General features: G+C 52.2%; 1 protein-coding gene across 4 annotated transcripts; it reads right to left on the bottom strand.

Annotated features, from left to right (window-relative positions):
• Positions 1–383: 383 nt before the first annotated feature.
• Positions 384–23547, bottom strand: SIDT2 (SID1 transmembrane family member 2). Of its 4 annotated transcripts, XM_053366282.1 has the most exons (27): positions 23282–23547; positions 20757–20878; positions 20227–20391; positions 19356–19401; positions 18689–18790; positions 18502–18585; positions 17898–17997; positions 17120–17185; positions 16359–16452; positions 15755–15819; positions 13539–13610; positions 13203–13277; positions 12881–12928; positions 11529–11647; positions 10994–11067; positions 10695–10761; positions 10354–10427; positions 9753–9876; positions 8024–8141; positions 6651–6787; positions 5692–5800; positions 4593–4669; positions 4240–4286; positions 3572–3677; positions 2912–3022; positions 2169–2282; positions 384–1869 (listed from the first exon to the last, which is right to left on the bottom strand). In XM_053366282.1, exons 1-27 carry the CDS (start codon positions 23483–23485, stop codon positions 1807–1809), a joined length of 2583 nt encoding a protein of 860 aa, XP_053222257.1. In that variant the 5' UTR covers positions 23486–23547; the 3' UTR covers positions 384–1806. The 4 variants fall into 4 exon arrangements, with proteins under 4 accessions (XP_053222257.1, XP_053222258.1, XP_053222259.1 ...); XM_053366283.1 differs by lacking the exon at positions 12881–12928; XM_053366284.1 differs by lacking the exon at positions 13539–13610.
• Between the last annotated feature and the right edge of the window lie 1334 nt (positions 23548–24881).

Raw genomic sequence — 24881 nt, 5'->3', positions numbered from 1 at the left:
CTACGTGGCACCAGTGGTTTTTTGTGCCCAATTGCTCAAACGCCTTCATTTTCTGCCCTGATTTCCACCCAAGAGGCTCACATCTCCTGCCTTCCCAACCCCCAGAGCGACTGTCACAAGCACCTCTGAACTGGGCTGAAAGAGTGTACAGTGCCCTAAATCCCTGAAGGAAAGGATTCCCTGCTCAGTGAAAAGGAGAACCTTTCCCCCTGAAGAGGGATGTTAGGTGGGGGGCCAGGGAGAGCCTGGGAACTGTGCTGCCTCACTTGTTGCCACTAAGAGATTAGCCAAAAGAGATTTTTGATGGGGAGGGTGAAGAGGAGAGGCAGTACCCACACCCCTCTAAAGGCAGGCACCCAGAGGAGGAAGAACTACACAAAAGGGCAAAGCAAGGCTTTTGTTTAATTCTTTGCATTTGGCAGCAGAATCCATAAGAAATGAAAACGGTCATTTTGTTCTGCAACGTCTTACACGAATAATGGTTAAAAAACAAACTCACAATCAATAACCAGGAATGGACGAATATAGGAGGCCCTTCTCATTGTAGTTTTTTTTGTGGGGGGGGGGGGAAGGCTCTTCCCCCAGTAGTGCAGTGGGTTGGGGCCTCCCCCCAGCCACTGAAGGAGCCCTTTGGCTTGCAGCCCGGAGTGGCCACCCATAACTGTTATTCGTACGGCTACTTTGGGCAGCTTGTATGGAACAATGAGAGGAGAGAGGCCTCCTGGATCGGATTCTAGGTCTGAGCAGAAAACAAAGAGTAAAAAGGAGCAAACATCTTCAGGCAGTGCAGTGTAAACCGTCAGGGGGCGACGCAGCTGCCAAGGCCCACCCAGTGGCAGGCGGAAGGGGAGACAAGGAGACAGAGCCCAACCTGCCACCCCAATTTAGTTAGGCACTGAAGGGAGCCCCCTCCCCAATGCCGTGTGTGCTTTAAGAACAGAGAGAAAACGGCGCCCCCTTCCTCCTGGGCATGGCAGTGGCCCAGAGCAAGGGCAGTGGCATCTAGTTGGCAAGAGGGGCCCCACTGAGCACCACTCGCCCCTCAGAAAGGCCGCGCTTGGAAGGAAGATCACACCGGTTGTGGCAGCGTCATGGAGGTCAGAAGTCTTTGTCCAGAGATAGGAGGCAACGTGGCCTCAGCTGCAGAGGGCGAAGATGTGCTTAACTCAGGGTTGGCAGAAATGTGCGTGAGGCAATGGGCGGATGCAGAGCTTCCAGGGCGAGGGCCCCCAAGGCAGGCTCCTGCCAGCCCCCTTACCTAGGAGCCGCTGCCAGGCCCTCTCCTGAGCCCAGTGCTGGAAGTGCAAGACCCCAGTTTGGCCCCTAACAACAAGCCCCCACCCCTTTAAGGAGGAGGAGAAGGCAGCGGCAGGGGGGGAACTTATCATTTCCCTATTGACCCAGGCCATGCCCAGGGGAGTCGGTGGGCACATAGGCGAACCCTCAGAGGCTGGCAGCCAATGAGGTGCCGATTCTCTTGAAAACCTGGCATAGCAGCAGGACCAAGCGACCCGGCCGGAGCCTGCCTGGCATCCAGAGCTCTTGGAAATGCAAGACAGGCAACATTCAAAGCTGCCCAGGGCATCCAGCACCGTGAAGACTCAAATACTGAAAGAGGGTGTGCCCACCACCGTCAGCCTAGGTTGCTCCCGCAGGCTCTGCCAAAGGTGACATCTTCACGATGCATTTGAACGGGCAGGGAGGCCTGTTGCAAATCCTGGCTCCAGCCAGACGCCTCTGCAAGGCCTGTCCCAAGCCATCAGGCAGGAAATGCCTCATTCCCCCCTTGCTGGGGAATCCTGGCCTCTAGAAGACATAGATCTTGTCACGCTGGACACAATCGAGGTCATCATCCAGAGTCAGTAATACCTACAACAAGAAGAAGGGAGAGAGTTAGGTTGGGGAGGTGGGCGGTGGTTTAAAAGCCCACCCTCTCCTTCCCCAGAAATGAAGGTAGCTTTGTGCTGTCGTGCAAGGGGGGGTACGTGGGTGCAGGGTGCTGCTTTCGCCCCGGCCCGCGGGGACCCCACCGCCTCTGCGATCCTCCCTCCAGATTCTTCCCTGTTCGCCAGTATTTGCTGGCCCTTTCAGCGCAGCTGGCGTTGGGGACCACTGTTTGGGTGCTATTTCCTGCCCCCTGCCAGGCCCAGTGGGCCCACGCCACCTACCAGGAAGGAGCCGAACATGGCAATGGACGAGAGGAAGTGCCAGACGTCATGGTCGTCAAAGAAGTCGAGGAGGATGCAGTCCCGGTTGTGCTCACGGGACTCGGCCGGCGTTTTCTGCGGAGGATGAGCAACAAGGCAGTCTGTGATGCTTGGCAGGAGGCAGGCAGTCTGCGCAGCCTGCGCTGGATTCAGAAGCCCCCACCCAACAAGCTCTAACCCAGTCTGCCCCTAACTGGCGCCCTCCAGAGGTCTGGGGATGCAACTGCCAGGCCGCTGCCTGGGGCTGATGGGAGTCGTAGTCCCAAAAGGTATGGAGGAAGCCACAGTTAAAGCTAAGGCTGCCCTAACCAAACAGCGATGCAGGGCAGGGCTGAATCTTCTGCATGAGAGCTTTTCTAAAGCCTTTTACAGTGGTAACTCGGGTTAAGAACTTAATTCGTTCCAGAGGTCCGTTCTTAACCTGAAACTGTTCTTAACCTGAAGCACCACTTTAGCTAATGGGGCCTCCCGCTGCTGCTGCGCAACCGGAACACAATTTCTGTTCTCATCCTGAAGCAAAGTTCTTAACCCGAGGTACTATCTCTGGGTTAGCGGAGCCTGTAACCTGAAGCGTCTGTAACCCGAGGTACCACTGTATAAGTGCAGCTCCTTCAACTTGCTACTCAGAGGTCTGCTCTGACGTGGGCGGTTCGGGACAAGCCTGTGCGGGGACTGAGGATATGGAGGGCGGGGAAATGGCTCACCTGCCAGGTGCTCAGCCCCTGGAAGAAGAAGTAGAGGGCAAAGCCCCAGACGACGGAAGTGCAAACGATGCAGAGCAGGGGGATCAGCTTGAGGCGTTCCCCACTCCGGAGCTGCAGGGCAAGGAAAGCTGATCAGAAACAAAGTGGAGGGAGGGAGGTGGAAATCCCAACTTTCTTGGTCGCTATTGCAGATGTATTGATTTCACAGACAAAAGGAGCACAGAGGGGCTCCAATCTAGCAGGAAGCTACCCCACGATAATAAATGGGAGCAGGGGCGCCAACTCATGCAGGTCAAATCCTTTTGGCTCACATATAATAATTTTGGGGGGGCCTTCCCCAAAGTCCAAAAAAACCCCCAGGGGACAAAGGAAGCCAAGTGTGGGGTTTGAGCATGGCAGAGTTTCAGTGGCCTGCGGCTCCTCCTCCTGCCACGGAGGGGAAGGAAGGTTGAAGCAGCCCCATGCTGGGGACTGGTACTGGGTACGTCCTGGCATCTTTTCATGATGCCCACAACTCCGCCCACAATTGCCCTCGTGAGCTGGCGCCTCTGAATGGGAACCCCAACCCCCTCATTATTATTATTTATGCAATTTATATTCCACCCAGAGAGAAGCTGGCCCCGGCCGCCCCCAAGAACCAAGTCGGGTTACGTGCAGCACCTTCATGATAATGTAAAAGGCGAAGTAGAGGAGGAGGTTGCAGATGCCAATGGCCAGAAGGTAGGAGGCAAAGTCGTTGGGCCGCATGATGAGGCCGTAAGCAGCCCTGCGGGAGAAAGGAGGTCGTCAAGCGGGAGGGTGACTCCCCAAGGACCACACCTGGGGGCCCTTCAAGGCAATGGGGGCGGCCTCTGCCAGCCTGAGAGGACCACTCCTGCCACTGTTGTTATGATAATGTGTCACTCTTGTTGCTGTTCCGCCTTTCTGTCCCACCATGTGTAAGTGCAAATTCAATTTAAAATGCACACACACATGCACAATCAAAACAGCAGACCTAAAACCTGAATAAGGCAGGAGCTGTTCACACAAAATATTCAGGGACTAGGAGCAGCACAAAGAAAGGAAAACACAAATCCCATAATGTTAGAAGGCCATGTGTTAAAAGTGAGCTGAATCTTTTTCTAAAAAAAATAGATATTTGCTAACCTCCCTTTAGAAAGGGCAGAGGGAGCCCGTCTCCCACAGCATCACCAGAGAGAAGGCCCTGTGTGTCTTGCCTAATCTGATATAAATATACACACACACACACACACCCTCCTGCCCCTTGACTGGCTGGCAATCCTCTCTGCCCAGGTTGGCTCCTGCCCTGCCCACCAACCCTGACTTACAGAGACCAGTTGATGACGTTGCCCATCACCAGCAGCACCATTCGATCCTGTGGAGGAAAAGAGAGGAAGGCAATGGGGCCTAGCATCTGCAACAGAGGCCAGCCAAGCACCCAGGGGGGCCCTAGCCCAGCGAGAGGGAGGGCGAGTTTTCATACAGCCCCCGCAATCTTTCCAGGAGAGAGCCAGCCACACTTAGAGGACTCAGCCACACGCGTCAATTATATTTTTACAGCTGCACTACAAACATGTGACACCAGGTGGTGCTGTAGAGGAGTGATCTGTTGCCAATGAAATTTTGCACGGAGAGATTTTATAGCGGTTTTTTTAATCAGTATAGATCCAGCCTTACTCACCACATACATGGGCCCGCTGCACTGGCGGATGCAGTCTGTGTAAAGCACGTGCAAGATCCTGCGCGGGATGCCAGAGTCTGTGTAGAGAGAGACAGACATGTTAAAGCTATGTGGACCCAGGAATGCACCTGCCCTGTGGGCTGACTCGGTGGAGGCAGGAGGCCAGTTCTGGGAAGCAAGCAGAGGACATGTTTACATAATCAGCTACAAGATTTCTCTCATGCGCCCTCTTCCCAAAAAAACCAGAGTCCTTTTTTGGGGGGATAACCCAGAATGAAATTCCCAGGTGTCAGAAAAGGTTATTTATGTATGCCCGTTTTTGTTTTGTTTTTTAAGTATTTATTTATACTTTATAAATATACATTTCATTACTTTTAACATTTCAAAGTTTGACTTCCTTCCCTCTCTTTCTGCAGTTCCTTAAATTTATTTTTTAATATCTTCTGCATATCCAAATTCATTTAATTTACTCATTTAATTATCTACTTTAAATATACAGGTATATTCTTATGTAACTACAGGTTATTACAATAATCCTGCCAGTGTTTTTATCTGTTTGCAATTTATCTGTAAATATTCAATAAACCATTTCCAATCTTTTATAAAAAGCTTGCTGTCTTGATTTCTTATTCTTTCTTATGCCCGTTGTTTTGTTAGCCCCAAAATGGAAAGTGAGCGAGGTCCCAACTCAAGAGGCTTGGCAACTTAAGTTGACAGAATACACACAACTTGCAGATTTAACATATTGAATAAGAGACAAGAACATGCGTTTAAATAAGATTGGAAAACATTTATTGAGTACACCCGAGGTTCCACTGTATATGGAAAGTAAGTGCCTACAGCTGAAAATGCTGGCAGCATTAAGATAAGTTCAATAGAGTCAGTAAAGAATTCTTGATGGATGTAAAAGTGGAAAATTGATTTGAATGGTTATACTAAAATATGCAGGGATATAGGATACGTAAAATGAACCACGGAAAGAGAATAAGGGAAGCCACGAGATATTTTTTAAGTTTGTAAAATATTCATTTGAAATTGTGCAACAGAAAATTCAATAAAAATATATTATTATTATAAAAGAAGGGCTGGCAGAACTCACCCAGTTTCCAGCGGCCCATGTAGTAGAGCTGGGTGCTCAGCAGCAGAGTGGAGAGGATGTGGATGACGGAGAAGACGATCCAAAAAGCCGTGTTTCCCTTGCCGAAGACCTGGGAGAGCGGGGAGAAAGGGGCACATCACGCCATTTGCAGGGGCCACGATATTGAATTCAAGGCTGGGGGAGTGAGTGGGGTGAGAAGGCAAGGCAGGAAGTCTCCTTTCTGCCTCCTCCCTCCTTTCAATGGATGCTGGGGTTTCCCCACTATTCTAAGAGGAAATTGGGGTGGAAGAGGAGCAGAAAGCGGTTTCTGCAACGTCCTTTCCTGAAGGGTAAGGTAAAGGGACCCCTGACCATTAGGTCCAGTCGTGGCCGACTCTGGGGTTGCGGCGCTCATCTCGCTTTATTGGCCGAGGGAGCCGGCGTACAGCTTCCGGGTCATGTGGCCAGCATGACGAAGCCACTTCTGGCAAACTAGAGCAGCGCATGGAAATGCCGTTTACCTTCCCGCCGGAGCGGTACCTATTTATCTACTTGCACTTTGACATGCTTTTGAACTGCTAGGTTGGCAGGAGCAGGGACCGAACAACGGGAGCTCATCCTGTTGCGGGGATTCAAACCGCCGACCTTCTGTGGTTTAACCCACAGCGCCAAATCCCCGGATCTGTACTCTTCAAGCGTAATAATCGAGGGAAAGGCTTTCCTTTCCTGGTTCACTGCTGTGATTTTGTTTTTAAAACAAATCTAAAACATTTTGCCAATATATAAAGGCCACCGAGGAATTTGCGGGACACCGGAGAGTGACAACGCCGTTTGCAAAAACCCACGAAAAGGAAGAATGAAAAGACGCACGCGGGCCAACAGGACACCAGCCCCCGGGGGTTGGGAAGGCCACTGTCCTAGCTCAGGGCTGCCTCCCTCCTTCCCGCATGCAGCTCCGGAGGCTTCCTATCGCCACTCACCACCCCAACGACCGAGAAGAAGATGACAATGGCCAGGCAGGCATAGGCGCTGTAAGCGCTGGCATTGATATCTGGGTGCCGCTTCTGATACAGCTTCAGCATGCAGAGGCCGGCGATCATGTACATGAAAGAGGTGTCTGCAAACAAGAGACCACCAGCAGGTGGCTATTCATTATTTTTTTCCAATTTTTAAAATTGATTTTCACAACTTATAAACACACAAACAAATAAACAAACAAACAAATATCATTACCTTATTGAAACTAATCTTAATAACATTGTTGAGTGACTTCCTCGTATTTTGGTTTCCAAAATCAAAATTCTTATATAATTAACCTAGTCACTTAACGTATTTCTGTCTTATCCATTCAGCATTAAACATATTACTGTATTTTTCGCTCTATAGGACGCACTGGACCATAGGACGCACCTTGTTTTAGAGGGGGAGAACAAGAAAAAAAATTCTCCCCCTCTCTGCTCAGTGCCCCTTCAGCGAAGCGGCAGGAGAAATGGAGCCCCTTCCATTTCTCCTCCTGCTTTGCTGAAGGGGCGCTGTGCAGCTCTCCCTCTCTGCTGAAGCCAGGAGAGTCTTGCTCTCCCGGCTTCAGCAAAAGGAACCTGAACCCTGCAGAGTGCAGCGGGAACTTGCGCTGCGCTCTGAAGGCTTCAGGTGGCTATCCCTGAAACCTGGAGAGCGAGAGGGGTTGGTGCGCACCGACCCCTCTCGCTCTCCAGGCTTCAGCGAAAGCAACACGAAGCCTCCGGAGCATGGAAGGAGCGCTCCCTCTGCACTTCGGAGGCTTCGCGTTGCTATCGCTGAAGCCAAGGAGCCTGCATTCGCTCCATAGGGCGCACACCCATTTCCCCTTAATTTTTGGAGGAGAAAAAGTGCGTCCTATAGAGAGAAAAATACAGTGATTCTTCACATTACATGTTTAAATCCTCAGCCTATCTGGTAATTGCAAGCTTGCTTTTTCCAATTAATTTAACTTAACATATTTAACTAAATAATCATAAAATTTCATGCAGCAGGTGGCTATTCAGGGGCAAGCAAAGTGCACTTGGCACATGGGCAGAGGGGCTGCCCCAATATCATTATTTGTACACATTTTCCCCAGACGTACCAGGCAGGGCACCTGCTGCACGTTCTTCTGCAGGGCTCCTCTGGTAAGTTCTCCATGGCCCCTGGACTGTGAAGCCCAGCCTTTCCCAACCTGGTGCCCTCCAGCTGCTGTGGCCATGCTGGCTGGGCCTGCTATGAGTTGCAGTTGGAAGCAGGATGGAGGGCACCGGGTTGGGGGTGCCTGATCTGCTGGGTGCAGGCAGCCCCTCCCCTCCTTCCGGTCCTGCCCCACTTCCCAGGCGACACTCACCAAACTGGAAGTTCGTGTAGTTGGGGCAGACGTGGTAGCAGGCGCTGAGCAGCCCCTCCATCATGAGGGCAGTGCCCATGGCGTAGAAGAGGCCAAAGTGCTTAGGGATGCCACATTCCTAGGAAAAGAGAAGGGAGCAGAGGGTGTTCCTGTTTCAGAGAGAAGCTGGGCAGTGGCTTCTGCTTTGCATCGCCCACCTGCAAGCTGGCATTCAGCTGCAGCCCTTTCTGCTCCCATGGTCTCCCAGGGTCACGGTCGACTGTGCCCCCGTCTACCGGAGAGAAAAAGGGGTTGGGAAGTGGTGGCGAGTAGAGCAGAACTCTCTGCACAACTACAGTGAGCCAGGGAGAAAGGAAGAGAACGTAATTCCCCCAAGTTTTTCTGTGTTTGAGTGCCTGGAGAGATGGAAAGAGTCTACCAGCCTTCACCAACCTGTTCCAGATGCTGTTGGACTACAACTCCCATCAGCCCCAGTATCATATGACCATGCTGTCTGGGGTTGATGGGAGCTGTAGTCCCACATTGGTTGGTGTAGGCTAAAGTTCAAAAAGCACACCTTTCTGTTACGGCTAGCTATGATTCATTGATCTGATGTATTTTTACAGCTGCTGTGACCCTCAATTTTTATTTTTATTTTTTTGATAATAATTTTTATTAGTTTTCAATTACAATCCAGTAACAGCCTCATTATAATATAATTACTAATGCCAATCATGCAGATACTAAACTATATAATTTAGGTGGCTCCCCGCATGCTAGAACTGATGGTTTGATTATTTACTTTATTTCTGTGTACCAAAATCTTAATAATTTCAATTACACTCAGGTCAAAATAACAATCCCTTCTACAACACCTGCAACATTAACAACTTCCATTTGTATTGACATGTAAAATGATTTATAAAACTACAGGTGAGGCTATGAAAAGATAGACATAATATTTTGCTGTGACCTGCACTACACTGTTTATATTTCTATAAGATTTTAAATTGGTGGGGAAATGCTGGACCGACACATTTGTTATCTCCCTATATTACATTTGCACTTGTCCGTCAGCACGCTGGTGACTGAATATGCATGCACAGCCAAGGATGGTTGGCAACAGCATTGGGGGCTGAGGAAGGTAAGCAATGAGAGCTGGGATGACAGCCCCTTGCAAATAAATAAAATGCTGCTGTGAATGTTGTTTCTGCCGGGTTCACCCTCTGCCTTTGTTCTTAACTCTGCATTGAACATAAAAAGGTAAAGGGACCCCTGACCATTAGGTCCAGTCGTGGCCGACTCCGGGCTTGCGGCGCTCATCTCGCTTTATTGGCTGAGGGAGCCGGTGTACAGCTTCCGGGTCATGTGGGCAGCATGACCAAGCCGCTTCTGGCGAACCAGAGCAGCGCACGGAAATGCCGTTTACCTTCCCGCTGGAGCGGTACCTATTTATCTACTTGCACTTTGACATGCTTTCGAACTGCTAGGTTGGCAGGAGCAGGGTCTGAGCAATGGGAGCTCACTCCGTCGCGGGGATTCGAACCGCCGACCTTCTGATTGGCAAGTCCTAGGCTCTGTGGTTTAACCCACAGCGCCACCCACCTCTTGAATATACCTCTAAGACTAGGGATCTGGAATAGGAAGAAAAAGGCGTCCCAGGGCAGGAGAGGCAAATGAGGGTGCAGCACCTGGTGTCGAGGCTCCGGGGGACTGACACCACCCTCCAGATCCTACCACCGCGACTCACCACAGCCTGCAGGTCATTGCGCATCAGTGCCCGGTTGTAGTTGATCTCGCGCTGGAGGATGATGAGCAGGAAGAGCAGCCCCAGCAGGATGTAGCCCATGTTGCTGAGAATGTTGTTGAAGGCGCTGGGGAGAGGAAAGCAAGGCAGGAAGGTCTGAATCAAGGCACGGTGGGGAAAAGCGAGAGAGACTCTGCTGGAGTCCCTGACCCAGGGAAGAGGATACTACTACTATTGCTGATAACAACAACAACAACAACAACAACAACAACAACTTATTATTTATACCCTGCCCATCTGGCTGGGTATCCCTAGCCACTCTGGGTGGCTTCCAACAGAACAACAAAATACAATAACCTATTAAACATTAAAAGCTTCCCTAAACAGGGCTGCCTTCAGTTGTCTTCTAAAAGTCTGGTAGTTGTTGTTCTCTTTGACATCTGGAGGGAGGGCGTTCCACAGGGCGGGTGCCACCACTGAGAAGGCCCTTTGCCTGGTTCCCTGTAACTTGGCTTCTCACAGCGAGGGGACTGGCAGAAGGCCCTCGGCACTGGACCTCAGTGTCCGGGCAGAATGATGGATGATGCATGGCCCTTGCTCCTACCTGAGATTGCCCAGCGGGTGGGCGCACAGGAAGTTATAGTAGCAAATGTCTTGGTTCCCGGTGACGTTCACCACCTGCCAACGAGAAAGGGGAGGTAAGCACTGCAGAGGACCCAACTGTGAGGGCTGGCTTGGCAGTCCACCGCCCCCTTTAGCAGAGCTCAGATCCAGGGAAACCGGCTCACACTGACACAGAGAAGGCACTAGGTGCTCAGAGCTGGGCTGGGGCAAAAGCCAACCTCTCCAGCCCAGAGGAGGGCTTTTGGGGATGACATAGCACCAAGGTGGCCAGGTGGCTATCAATAGCACATGGAAAGAAGCCCAGGAAAGAAACCCACTTACGGTCTGATAGGTAATGACCAGCTGGATGACGGGCAGAGCGTAGAAGACGGCGATGGTGGCTATATTCCTGCGGGAGACACCAGAGGTAAGGGGGCATATGTGCGTCCCACACCCCCCCAATTTATTTCCACCATGAAGCAATAGGTGGGCTCTCTGTTGACCCACTGGGGGCCATGCAGGTCCACTCAGCCACCACGCGAGGCTGCCCCTTTTACCCAGAACTGATGGATAGAAGGGAGAGCTAGCCCCCAGTACAGGTGGGGCACAGCCACCCCCCCCATATCCTTCTCCTCTCTCACCAGAAGTAAATCTGGTATTTCTTCCGCAGCACCCGCTTGTCCTTGCGAGCCAGATCCGCCACATACAGGTATTGCTGCAATGAGAAGACGCAAGGAACGGGGTGAACTGTGGGTCTCCTTGGGAGCGGCCGCTTCCTCCCCCCATAGAAAGATAACCTGTGAGGCTACAAGGAAGGTCGGCATTTCCAGACCCTGAGACTGCTTTGACTCCCGCTCATCTTGTCTGATCCCTTTCCCCCCAGCCCAACTTGCAGGTAAAGCCCAAGAGAGCCTTAGAAATCAAGAGCCACCTGCAGATCGTTCTGGGTGTCTCAAACAAGCAAGCCAGGCCACGTGCTGCTCACTCAGCCCCACTTCCTCCTGTGTCTCCTCCCTCCCTCGCTACAGCCTGTGGTTCTCTGGCTTGTTCTAAATGGCAAATGAGGGAAGCATCACTTCCAGCCCTCAACACACAGGGCAGGGGACCAGCACTGGCAGGCGATGGCAGAGGGAGACTCTGGGCTCCCATGCCTTCCTGCTCCCCAGCGCAAGGCACCTTGGTGCGGATGACGTTCTTGTCCGAGTCGATGTCGGCCAGCGTGTCGTAGTCGTCTTCCTCCACGGAGCTGAGCGAGTCGAGCCGTGGCCGCCCCGCCATGTTCTCAAGGGAGCGATCTGTGGGCAGAGAGGGGGCAGCATGACTAACAAGGCACAGACAGACATGGCCAGCTGGTCTGCCAGGCGCACACACACACCCCCGACCCCAGGTGTGTGTGTAGGAGGGGGAATTCAGCCCAACACAATTTTCGGAGGCGTCTGGCAGCCTTCACGGCCAAAAGGCAACAGGTCAGATCAGCCCCGGGCCATCGAATTGCAATGTAACAGACCTCCTGGCTGCCTCATTTTCTGCAGAGCAGACAGCTCAGTGTAGGGGGTCTTCAGACACCTGGGCAGCTACAGGGCCAAGAAGCCGCCTTGCCCAATGTAGGCCAAGGAGTGTCAGGAAAGACCCTCAACATGCTGTGCTCTGCCACCCGCTTCTCCCACCCCCATGGTGAGCTTGGCCCCTTCTCCCTCCCCAGGAGCAGCAATCACCTGCCCTGGATGCACCTGATTCATGCAATTGCCTGGTGTGGGAGTTGAAATCATGCAGATTAACCCACCCCTCCGCTGTGAGCTTTCTGAGGGCAAGTGGCCTCATCCTTAGAATCCAAATTAGCCCACAAGGCTTGAAGGGAAACCACAGGAATCCCTGTTGCTGGATGGCGGTGGTGGAAGAAGCATGACCCCTCTCTCCCGCTATTGCAGCCCCTCAGAAAGCCACAGGCAGCTCAAGAGGGGGCTGGGGTTTGTGCCTTTGCATCACATTCCTGGTTCCAGGGAGCATATTTGCCAGCCGACTGCATGTTCCGTGCTTCATTTTTGTAAGTATATTTTTGTATCTCCAAGCCGGTGGAGGAGAAGCTGCAAAGCAACCCGAATCCTGCATGTGAGTCTGCCTGCACCTCTGCTCCCCAGGGAGGCCAGAGAAGAGCAAAGCTCGACCTCTCTTGAGCTCCCTCCTGGCTGCCCAGCAGGACTCAGCCTGGACTGTGTTCCTTGCACGACTAAGCAGCCACTGCTAGGATTTGTATTGTCAGGGGTAGGTGGCTTAGGCAGCGTGTAGCCCCATCATTTCTTATCCATGTTTTAAATTGAGCTCCATGTTTGCGATTTCACCAGCCGCATTTCTCTTGCAAGAAATTGATTTTGAAATAACACAGAAAGAGCACAGAATGCAGCAGAGGTGCCTGGCCAAAATGCCCTCTCCCTTTCCTGGTCAAGGAGGTGGGTCGAGGAAGCCTGGTGCCAGGAACGCCATGCATGATTGTGAAATGATTGGCAATTTCTCTCTCTGCCAGCATCTACCCATTGCAATGGCCCAGTGTCTCTGGCGGTGCTGACAGGTATCCTGCCCTTGAAAGGAAAGCAAAGAGTTACACAGAGGAGTTAGCTCTCAGGACCCGCCACAGAAATGCCAACAACAACCGACAAGCCAGGAACTTTCCCCCGAAGCGGTTCGCAAGGCCCGAAGATCCACAAGGCCCACCAGCCTGGCTCACCCTGTGTGCCCACTTACTTGGGGTACCTGGCTGCCTCCCACCATGCAAGCATGCAAAACCCAGGCACTTCAGAGAAGGAATCTGGTCTCTGCATCCCCCACTCCCACCTGTCCAGGTAAGCAGCTCACCTGTGTAACTGTAGGATGCTTCTGTGGACAACAGGCTGTCGGTGACATTTTCTGTGCTGGCCGTAGAACCGTTGTCTGCAACAGCAATTGGGAGGGCAGAGAGGGGGCAAAACAGAGTGCAGGAAGGCTCAGACCTCTCAGGTGATCCCAAGAGAGGTGGTGGCGGCAATTCCCTCCCCCCCCCACCCCCTTGAAGTGTCTTGCTCATTTGCACCACCAGGTTTCCTGGACAAACAGGCACAGCAGTTCCCAAAGGCCAGGCCTGGTATCTATACCTGCAGCACAGGTGGGGTGAGGGGCTTCAGGGGGGAGGCACCATCTGCACCTGGGACTCACCAAAGGAACCATAACTGTAGCCGTTGTAAGGCTGGCGCCCCAGGAAGGAGTCTGGGGTGATGTGGGGATGCCCTGCAACAAACCATCAGCAGACAGTGACCGCGGGGAACGGGGGTGGGCAGGAGCAGAGCAGGTGCATTGGGCAGGCGAAGGTGCCAACTCCTCCTTGGCTCAGTCTTGAATCAGGGAAAGGTTTGGGGAAGAGGAGGCAGAGCAAACAGGTCGCCCATTTCTTATTTCGCCACCCAATCAGGGAGGTCTCTTCAAAGAGGTATAAACCAGAAGCAGCCCCGGTCCATGGCTCCGGAGGTTCCTGTCTAGGGTAGAACCTCAGAGCCCACCTGGACCTGACATCCCCCTCAAGGCAAAGGAAACAAAAAGGCTGAGGGAGAATCCTTTGCTTGAAAGTTAAGAAAAAGAAGGTGGTTTTTGGTGCTTACCAAGGAGAGAAGCTGAGCACGAGGTGCCCCAGAAAAAGGAGGAAGGGAAGCAAGAGAGAAAAAGGGAAAAAGAGACAGAGTTACTGATGCAAACACCCAAACTTTAATTGCCAAAGGGGGACGCGGGTGGCGCTGTGGGTTAAACCACAGAGCCTAGGGCTTGCCGATCAGAAGGTCGGTGGTTTGAATCCCTGCGATGGAGTGAGCTCCTGTTGCTCAGTCCCTGCTCCTGCCAACCTAGCAGTTCGAAAGCACGTCCAAGTGCAAGTAGATAAATAGGTACCGCTCCAGCGGAAAGGTAAACGGCGTTTCCGTGTGCTGCTCTGGTTCACCAGAAGTGGCTTAGTCATGCTGGCCACATGACCCGGAAGCTGTACGCCGGCTCCCTCAGCCAATAAAGCGAGATGAGCACTGCAACCCCAGAGTCCATCACGACTGGACCTAACAGTCAGGGGTCCCTTTACCTTTAATTGCCAAGGGGTGTTACACCACAACTGCCCCCCCAAGCCACAGCAGGTGCCCCCGGAAAGCCTGAGCTGACTCTGGCAAGGGGAGGGGGGACACAGCAGCTGGCCAGTGCAGATCCCCCATGCTGTGAAAGAGCTGGAAGCGGCAAGCAACAAGAAGGGCTCCCATCCAAGTGTTGAAGCAGTCCACGGCCATTCAGTCCGGCCTTCTTCAGCCCTGGGTTGCCAGATGTTGCTGGACTACAACTCCCATCATTCATGGCAACTGGGATGAGCCGATTTAGGAGTTGCAGTGCACCAACACCTGGGGACCCAAGGTTGAAGATTTAGACAACTGAAATTGCACAAATGTGGAATGCTGAGTGGGAACTTGAGTCTTGTGACAAGCTTGGACTTCCATAGCAACTCAGTTCTCTCTCCCCCCCCACCCCCCGCTTCTTTTTTTAGGGAAAAATGGGTACTAGGTCTCGTTGATTTTGCAGGCAGTTTTGGAACCAGAGGTTTTGCCCATGGCTCCAGTGTCCTCCCCTTGTGCTTCTGAAATCCCCCTTCCCAAAACATCCCACTCGCCACCACCGTTGCCTGTCCCCTTGTTCAAAGATCTCTTGACCCATCAAAAACTCTACGGGGGGACCCAGAAAAACCAGAAGCCCCTTCCTCAGTAGCTCAGAGCAGGGCTTTTGGTGTGGCTGCCCCTGTTAAGTCGAATTCCTGTTGAGATATGACAGGCACCTGCTAACAGGACTTTCAATAAACAACTGAAGACCTTAATTGTTCTGATAGGCTTTCCCAGCTAGATAAAGAGGTCTCTGGCATGAGTGTCTACTTTACTTTGTTTTTAAAATTATCTGCTGCCATTTTTGGGGGGTGTTTTTAGTTGTTTTTATTGTATGTTGTACGTTGCCATGAGGCATGAGCCTGTGGAAGGCTATTAATTAACAGAGATGGTATTACATGTTGATGCTGAGTGAAAGTACAGTGGTACCTTGAGTTAAGAACTTAATTCGTTCTGGAGGTCTGTTCTTAATCTGAAACTTTTCTTAACCTGAAGTACAACTTTAGCTAATGGGGACTCCTGCTGCCACCCCAGGATGTTCTCATCCTGAAGCAAAATTCTTAACCCAAGGTACTATTACTAGGTTAGCGGAGTCTGTAACCTGAAGTGTCTGTAACCCGAGGTGCCACTGTACACCCGCAGGCAATTGCAAAGGCGGACACAAATGGTGTCACATGCAGAAATTGTAGCATTACGGCATGGAGCAAGAACCACCCTGGCTCCAAGCCCACAACACACACAGACCTCACCTACCAGTTTCAGTACTGGGTGTTTCTATGGCAGCCAACAGTCCCAGTTGCTTCTTCTTCTTCTGTTGCCTATAAAGTAATGAAGAGTGCCTCAGACAGCTGCCTCATCCACAGAGGAAAAGACTCTCCACTCCACCAAAAAGCCCATGGAAGGGAGTAGGGGGAGGCTCTGGTAGAAATGGGCTGGGTGGTTCCTTTGTCCCTCTGGAGGAGGGGCTCCACAGGACTATTGTCGAGAGTTCTGCCCCAAAGGAGGTGATTTCAGGAGGCACAAAGGATGGAGTCACTGGAAACCTGTACCATTTGGGGTGAGAGGGCTATTTCAGCTCACAACACCACTGCAAAGCAGGAGTGCCCTGCCACACGTCAATCCAGACACCAAACAGAAAGCAGCGAAATTTATTCTTCCAGATGGCTCTCGCAAGCCAGCCAAGCCGCATGCTGAATTCTGGGACGCCTTAGGAAGGCAGATAACAAGGACCCGTATCTTAGGCTGATGGACAGTCGTGATGGTGACCACCTTCATGACAGGAGCACCGGCCTCTCTGCAATGGTAAGCAAAGGAAGGAGAGAGCCACACCACCTATGGGTGCAAAGGTAGGACTCACCTCCAGTTCTCCCAGCAGGCGATGAGAACCGTCAGGACGTAGAAGGAGAGGAAAACCCCAAGGCAGAACAACATCCCGCTCACATAGGCCTGTGCTGCAGGGAAGGGGGAAAGAGGAAGACCTTGTAGATGTGCAGCAGTTGCTGCTCGAGCTGACAACTTTAAAGTCCTGTTTCCAAGCACAGGTGGGATGCCTGCTTAGGTCCACCTAGGCTCTCTTCCTTTCTCTGCCGCTTACCTCCATCTTATGGGAAATAGCCCAGTGAAAATGTCTGGTGCAGGAATTAAGTCACTCCCCATGCAAAATTCCTGCCCCTTCAGTACATGATCGGGGGCTACACAGAATCGCAGAGCTGGAGCAGACCTCAAAGGGCATCCAGCTCAAGCCTCTGTTGCTGATGCGGAAAACCCACTGCCAACAGCATCCCTGAGAGGAGGAGGAGGAGGAGGAGGAGGAGGAAGTGGCCACCCAGACTCTGCTCAAGAGTCTACCACCTTCTGAGGCATCAGGAAATTCTTCCTAATGTTTAGACTAAATCCTTTTGTGGGTGATCTGAAGCCACCAGTCGGGGGTCCTAACCAGTGGATCAACAGAAAACAGATATGCTCCATGCTCTTTGCAGCAACCCTTCAAAGCTGAGTGGCAGCGGTTCAAAACCCTAGTCAGGGTAAGGAGGTGGAACCGGGTGTCTCCAATCAGGGCTGTTCCCTGTGCTCCCTCGCCCATTCAAATGGGTGCAGCTGACACCCAGGGCTACTTACAAGTGACTGCTGGCGATACCACCACGTCCAGGGTCTTCAGGCGGTTGCCTTGGTCAACAGGTTCGTCTGAATGGACAAAAAGACCAGGGTTAGCCAAGCAAGAAAGCAGCACAGTCCATGGTTATTTTTCTGCAGGCAGGATGGATCTCTTCAGCAGGCAAGATGCAATACTTTCTCTTGGTCGCTTTCTACAACCAGACACTACCCACTATTTTACCCTTTCGAGTCAGCATGGGACTCCTTCTTCTGAACGTACTGCACTGTGATTCATGGTCTACATAGGGGTTGACAATGTAAGAGGTTAATTAAAAGAGGGTTATATACAGATCCCTGAAAGGGCTCTTCAAACAGTCCTGCAGCAGGATGCCTCCTAGTCCAAGGGAAGAGGCTTGAGTTTGTGCTTAAGGAGGGCAGGGGTCAATGCGCAGATAATTTGCTGCATATGTACAACATAAGATCTCTATTCCTCCCTCTCAAAAATAAAAATAAATCTCCAGTAGTTTTCAAAGGATCTATTGTTAGCTCACCTTAGCACTTTCTTCCGAATCACTTCGTGGTATTGTTTAATTGTATTCGCATGCAAAGTTTTTATTTGGCAACAAAAGTCTCCCAGAGCAAATTACAACAAAAAGCGATATAGAAACATGCCAGACTCACACTCACTCACCACCCAGTCACTGTCTCTTTGGGATTCTGCCATGGCAGGGCAAAAAAACCCAAACATAGGCATCACCTCTATTGAAGCCCCCATCCCATCCCCGAACTCCCACCTCTGTACCTTTGGAAAAGGGGTAGTAATGCAGCGGCCCACCACAAGCTTGGTCTTCTGTCTTCACCACAACCACCACGTAGAAACTGTGGCTGGGGAAATCCTTCTTCTGGAAGTTAACAAGAGGGTGGAAGAGCAGCATCAGGAACCGTCTTCCCTGGGCTGCAGAAATTTCATGGCAATGTGCCAGCTAGTAGGCACTTAAAGAACTCCCATGTGGGGCATCTGGGCTCTTCTGAGAGCATATACATATACGTATACGTACACCTATATACACACATACATCTTAGGGTATTCCTAGTGAGTGGCAGACCAACCGATGGCAGGATTTGAGGCCAGACCAGGGCTGTGAACCCCCGTTATTTGCCAGCCACCGAACCCAGAGGCATCGTGCCTGCCGCACAAAGCACCCAAAGAATCAGTTTTCTCTTCAACAAGCATCGCTTCCTCGGGAGCACCAAGGGCATGGATAATATTCCCCGGCGAAAGCAACACCACTGCAACCATCTGCTAATTGATGCTACCAGACACCAGAAGCAACGGGGAAGCCAGCCCGGCCGCTTCTGCGGGGCTCAGATTGCACTTGGCACAGCTCCTAGCCTGAGTCCGGTACCTGCACAGTGATGGCTGCCTTCTTGGTCATGGTCTGGTACATGCCGATGAAGGCCACGTTGTTGTCCAGGTCGTAGACAGGGCACTGAGGGAAGGAAGTAGGGTCAGCCACTCCACTGCTCCAAAAAAGGCAGGATCCTTCATGAAAAAAATATGCCCTCCCCGGTCTAACCACCCATCTCACTTACCAAGATGTCCTGGATGGAAATGACAGAACAGGGGAAGGCCATGGCAGAGGTCACCTTCACTATCACGAAGTCTACACCCTCCGGGAACTCATACTTGAAATACTGCCCAGGAGAAGAGGGAGGCGTTAAGAAGCCACATGCAGCCCCTGGAAGGCGCAAAGCCCACCCCTAACACCCTTTACCTTCCTTTAGCGTGCCCCCTCCCCCAAAACAGCACAATCAGTTGCAGCTCAGAAATTCGAATCATAGGGTTGTAGAGTTGGGACACCAAGAGTCATCTAGTCCAACCCCCTGCAATGCAGCAATGTTTTGCCCAACGTGAGGCTTGAACCCATGCCCCTGAGATTAAGAGTCTCTTGCTCTACCAACTGGGCTATCTCTGCTCCTGGGATATTAATGGCCACGTTCTGAAAAATAACTTTCTGGTGCCAGGGAGACAATCCTGAGCCTGCTGGGCAAGAGGTTCCTGCATTCCCACAACAACAACACCAGAGCCACTGTTTCTGAGGTATTACAAACCAGCATAAGCTCTTCCCACGTCACAACCAGATGCAGAGCCACCCACAAGTCCGTGATTCATAAATGAAACCTCAGTCCAACAGGCCTTCCTTCTGGCAATTACCATCTGGTGCCCTCTCTATTCTTCACCCTTACAGAGAGAACTCACCTGTGGCTGCGCTGCCGTGGCATTGAAGGTGAAGTGCTCATTGGTCCTGTGTTAGGAAATAAGAAAAGGAAAGACTTAAATTGTTTCATAAAAGACGCAGGTGGCGGTGCGGTCTAAACCACAGAGCCTAGGGCTTGCCGATCAGAAGGTTGGTGGTTCGAATCCCCGCGACAGGGTGGGCTCCTGTTGTTCGGTCCCAGCTCCTGCCAACCTAGCAGTTCGAAAGCACGTCAAAGTGCAAGTAGATAAATAGGTACCACTCTGGCGGGAAGGTAAACGGTGTTTCTGTGCGCTGTTCTGGTTCACCAGAAGCGGCTTAGTCATGCGAGTCACATGACCCGGAAGCTGTCTGCTGACAAACGCAGGCTCCCTCGGCCTATAAAGCGAGATGAGCGCGCAACCCCAGAGTCGTCCGCAACTGGACCTAACGGTCAGGGGTACCTTTACCTTTAAAAGTTACATACCACTTGTAGAGAAAAACCACAAAGCAGTGTGTGCAGTGTGTGTGTTTGTTGGTGGGAGGAACACACTTATAGCGGCTGGAGGAGCCAAGATTGTGTTGGCCTGAAAGCTGCACCTTCTAAGTGAGTCCCTTAACTTTACCTAAGGATTTGGGAGGGGGCAGAATGTTGCACACGCTCAGAGGAACTTTGCAATCCCCTTCACACCTTCAGTGTCTGGGCCTGTGTTCCCCGCTACCCTGCATTCTTCTGCATCTTATTTCCCATTCCGCACCCAGCAAAGGGCACCGTTGCTGCTCCGACCACAACCTCACCTACTCCTGGGCCTGGTCTTCAGCCGAAGAGGACCTGCCAGGACAAGCAGCGGGCTCCTTGGCTGCTTCAAGCCCCAGAGGTCAAAGGCTGCTCACCTGAGCACAAAGTTATCCACACGAGTGACCTGCAGCTGGTAGGAGGCGTTGCTCAGAGAGAGCGTAGAAACATCCACGTAGAAGAACTGCATCTCCACCTCACTCTTGGTCTGAGGCTGGCACAGTGTGCGGCTGACATCTTGGTAGAGGTACTTCCGCTGGTACCTGGAGGCCCAAGGCAGAAGGAAGGGGGTTGGCGAACACCAACCAGGGGCACCCAAGCACAGTCCGATTCAAATACCCAATAGCCCCATCTGAGCAAGACCTTTGTGGCTTGGAAGGAGCAGAACTCCCACCTGGCATCAGCATCCTTCTACCCAGCTGGTCTCAGGCCCACAGTCACCTTGTCCTTGGCTAAGGGTAGCCACCAGGTAAGAAGAGCCAGACCATGGGGCACCCAATGGGAATGGGTGGCTGGGAGGGGGGATGCTTCGCTGCTGCATCCCTCCAGCCAGGAAGAGGCCACCCCCAAGGGCCTGCCAAGAAGACTCGGGCAAAGAAGAGCCTGTCCATCACACAGAGATACTCACAGTCCCCTGAGGATTAACGGCACCTGGAACGACACCACGGCCTCCTTCTGCCTGACCACAAAGAGCACTGGTGTCTCCTTCAGCTCTGAGAGCACGTTCACCGACACCCGGACTCCCTCCGTCTGCAGGAGTGAGAACAAGAGGAGATCTTGAGTTTGGGGCAGGAGGCAGAGCCAAGCATGTCTCATCCTCGGACCTTTTGCCTGCTCTCTCTTTCTCCTTCCACCCACCAAAGGCACCCATGAGGCCACTGGTTGCAAAGGACAGCAGACAGCTAATGATGCTAATGAGTCTGGCTGGCAGGTGCCCAAGAAAGCACTCTGCAGCCAGCCGCCTGGGTCAACTCCCCTAAAGGTCTGCGCAAGAGCTCAGACCTGGCCTGTGCTCCCATCTGTCAAAAAGAAAAGAAGGCTTGGGTTGCTCAATAAACATCTTCTACTCTGCCCCCCTGCAAAGGTCCTAGGATGTGCAGAGGCCACTAGTCATTGTTACTCTGCAGTGAGGTACGGATTCTACACCTTTCCTGGCACAGGGAGGACTGAGCAGAACAAGGGGGGACAGTTTCAGGAGCAGAAAGTGTTGGGCTCTGGCGCACCCCAGGAAAGGCTGCCCTGGTATCTCAGACACACTGACCGAGGAGAGGTGACCCTAAGCCAAGGATGAGGCAGTCAGTGTGGAGCTGCTCCTGGACTGGCCTCTGAGTCTCAGACAAGCCTTCTTCTCAACAATCCAGACCCAGGAAGAGAAAGAGGCCTTGCATTCTTGCCGGCATGAAGTCTAGAAACCCCTTACTAGGCACTCCCAGCAGCTAGGAACAGCTCAGTGTACTCTACTCTGACCGACAGTGTCTCTTTCAGACAGGAATATCTCCCAGCCCTACTTGGAAGTGCCCTTGGGACTGAACCTGGGACCTTCTGCATGCAAAGCAAATGCTCTTCTGCTGAGCTATGACCCTGCACCTTGTTGCAGAAGGAGGCTGGCTTTTGCCTATGGGATCCCCATAACTTGCGGGGAGCAGGGTAGGGGAGGCAATAATATAACAGCTGACTGAAAGCCAAGAACACTGCACTGGAAGGAGTGAGATCCTTGTGTGTGTGAAATAATAACCTTGGGCACCTGCCTGTTCTGGTACTGAATGATTTGTACTGGTGCCAAGGGAGCAGAATAACATTTTCAGTTTGGAACAGGACTGCCACCCCCTCCCTTTTTTCACTTTATATTTGTTTTGTTAAATTTATATCCCAGTCTCTTCCTCCCAAAGGAACCCAATGCCATGCCTAGGAATTTAAATAAGTATTATTTCCTGGTCTGCCATGTTTAAGTGTAGAAAAACTTCTCTAAGTTTAGCATCAGGAGCAGGAACTCAACTTAGTGCTGATGACACAGACCTTTAAGCCACACCCCTCACAGTGGCTGCTTTAAGGAGGGACATGATCCTTCTGTACACTTGCACTAGGTGACGAGACAGGAATGACGTTGCAGGTGGATTTTCACCTGGAAAACAACAGCTGGCAGATGGGGTTGTAGGCTCTATGCGTCCTCCAGACTTGGGAGCTGCTGCTGGTGAATAAGGATAACCACCTTTGCCCTCTACCTTCTTGGCTGCTAATTTGGGAGGCCGTGGTTACAAAGGCCAACTGCCCGGAACAAACAGGTTGAAGTGTCACAACCCAGCAAAGTATCACACCAGACAAAAAGCACAGAGTGAGAATTCCTTGATGCCACCTGGAGGCCAAAGGTCTGCCAAGATCTTACAGCTCATCTCACCTTTGACACACCTTTGGGGACAAAGGGAGTTTAAGCTGTAGAGGCGCAGCTCTGGAGAGGGACAGCTCTGCTGAGCAGAGAAGCCTTTTCTTGAGATCTAGGAACTTGAGGCTGGTCGAGTTACATGAAAGGAGATTCCGACTAAACATCAGGAAAACCACTTTCTGACAGTAAGAGCTGTTGGAGGTTGTGGTCTCTCCTTCCTTGGAAGTTCTGAAGCAGAGGTTCGATGACCATCTACCATGGATGCTTTAGCTGAGATTCCTGCATTGCAAGGGGTTGGGCTAGATGACCCTCGGGGTCCCTCCCAACTCTAAGTTCCACAAGTGCGGAAGAAGGGCAGGAATCGATGCTGGCTGGACACCCAAACAGCCTTATGACTGACTGTAAACAAATAAGGATAAGGTGGGGCGGAAGAGGACGTGGCTCTCTCGCAGACCTCTCTGCTTGGACAAGCAAGGGCTTTTCTGGGTCCCTTCCAAAAGCGCTTGCACTTCGCAAGTGGGCGGGCGGGTTTGCGAAAGGGGACTGTCTTGCCCAAGAGAGCCAAAGCATCCTTATTTATACTTGCCTAACCCCGGTACCTTCACAATGCCCAGCAACCCCCTTTCTCCCGCACGGGGACAACGGCGGGTAGGGGGGCTCCGTCCCTTCCCAAGCGGTGTACGAGACTGGGCGGCCCAGCAGCGCCCCCTTCCGGGTGGGGCCCCAGACTGCCCTGCAAGGGCGCCCTCTGCACACGCCCAGAGGCTGCTCACCGCGTTCCTGGTGACGGTGTGGTTGAAGGCGTAGATGTTGAGCAGCTCGCCGTTGACGGCGTCCGTGTAGGGCTTGTCGAAGTCGGCCTCCTTCTGCACTACGGTCTTCTTGCCGGCCGCCGCCTCCGACCCGGGCAAGAGCAGCAGCAGCAGGAGCAGCGGCGGCGGCAGGAGAAGACGGGGCGCCCCCTGCGGGCCTAGCATGGCCCCGGCCCGGCAGGCGGGCGGCGGCTGACGGGGACGGAGGAGGAAGAGCAGCAGGTGGTGGCGGCGGCGGCGGCAGCGGCTGGAGCCAGCATGCCCGTCGGTGAGCGTCGGGGCTCCCGCAGCAGGCCCGAGGACGGGCCTCCCCACGGGGCTCGAGGCAAGCGCGGCCCCTTTAAGGCTCCTCTCGCTACTTCGCCGCGCTCGCGACTGGCTCGAGGCCGCGCGGTAAACACTCGGGCCGGTCGGCCCGTGACGTCACCTCTGAGGACGCTCCCCCTTAAAGGGGCAGGAGCCGGACGGCCGCAGCTGCCCTGCCTATGGCACAGTCCGGGTAGGATGCCGGCTGCAGACGAGCAGCCTCGAGCTGGAGGACTCTTTCGTAAATAGGACTTTTTGGGGAGGGGGCACACACACACACACACACACACACACCCCTCTCGCGGCAGAGGAAATGGTGCACGGGGCGCGGAGAAATGTGCCTTTTTTGTGATAAACAGCCCCTGCGTCTCCAGTGCGCGGACGATCCAGGTTTTTGGGAGATGCTGAAAAGTTTTCAGCAGAAAGGCAATGCACAGCAAGAGAGATGCACTAGAGGACGCGCCAGCAATCCGGAAGGCGCCTGGCAAAAAGAGGAGGCAGCAGGTGCGCCTACCTGCCTGTATATGGGAAGGTGTTTCTGCCTCCAGCATTGCTGACTTTCAGGAGAAATGTACACACATTTCTGCTTACGCAGGCACTTGGCGGCTTAAGGATACCGGTCAGGGTAACCTTGCCCTTAGCAGGTGTGAGGGTATGCTATTGCTTTAAAAAGTTCTAAGTATGTGGGTTGTTTCTAGTTGATTTTGAAGCGTTTTAAACGTCTTTTAAAATTGTATTAACTTTTGGATGTTTGCTACCTGGGGCTCCTTTGAGAGGAAGGATGGAAATCTAAGAAATAAAATCTAAAAAAAGCTCATCCCTGGAGTCAGTAATTTAGGACAGGACGAGCTGCAACCTGTTTACTATTCAGTGCAGAATTGCAACATACAAATGTTTACTAAAGGAGAACTTTGCAGTTGCTTGTTGCAGCAGCAAGAGCCTTTGATGGTATTGCCAGCAGCATGCTCAGTTCTCACTGCCACCAGTGTTGTTGTGTTGTTGGCGGCTTAACATTCACCCTGAACGTTAGGAGTAACTGGGATACTTGTTTAGTCTCTTCTGACATTTATTTGTTGGCCCTCTTTAGCCATGGTTCTCAGAAATGCTTACAAAAAGAAAAAGAAAAAAAGGCACCTAAATCCAACAGTTGGAGTTGGCCTGCATAAAGGTCTTCTTAAAGAGTTCAGATCCCATCCGTCCCCCAGAATAACATAGATACCTGCAATTTTTATGCCTTTTAAAAAGGGTTTCCAAA

The sequence above is a fragment of the Podarcis raffonei genome, chromosome 15, assembly GCF_027172205.1.
Source record: "Podarcis raffonei isolate rPodRaf1 chromosome 15, rPodRaf1.pri, whole genome shotgun sequence".
Lineage (NCBI taxonomy): Eukaryota > Metazoa > Chordata > Lepidosauria > Squamata > Lacertidae > Podarcis > Podarcis raffonei.
The sequence above is the reverse complement of the archived record's forward strand: the minus strand, read 5'-3'. Positions and strand labels throughout refer to the sequence as shown.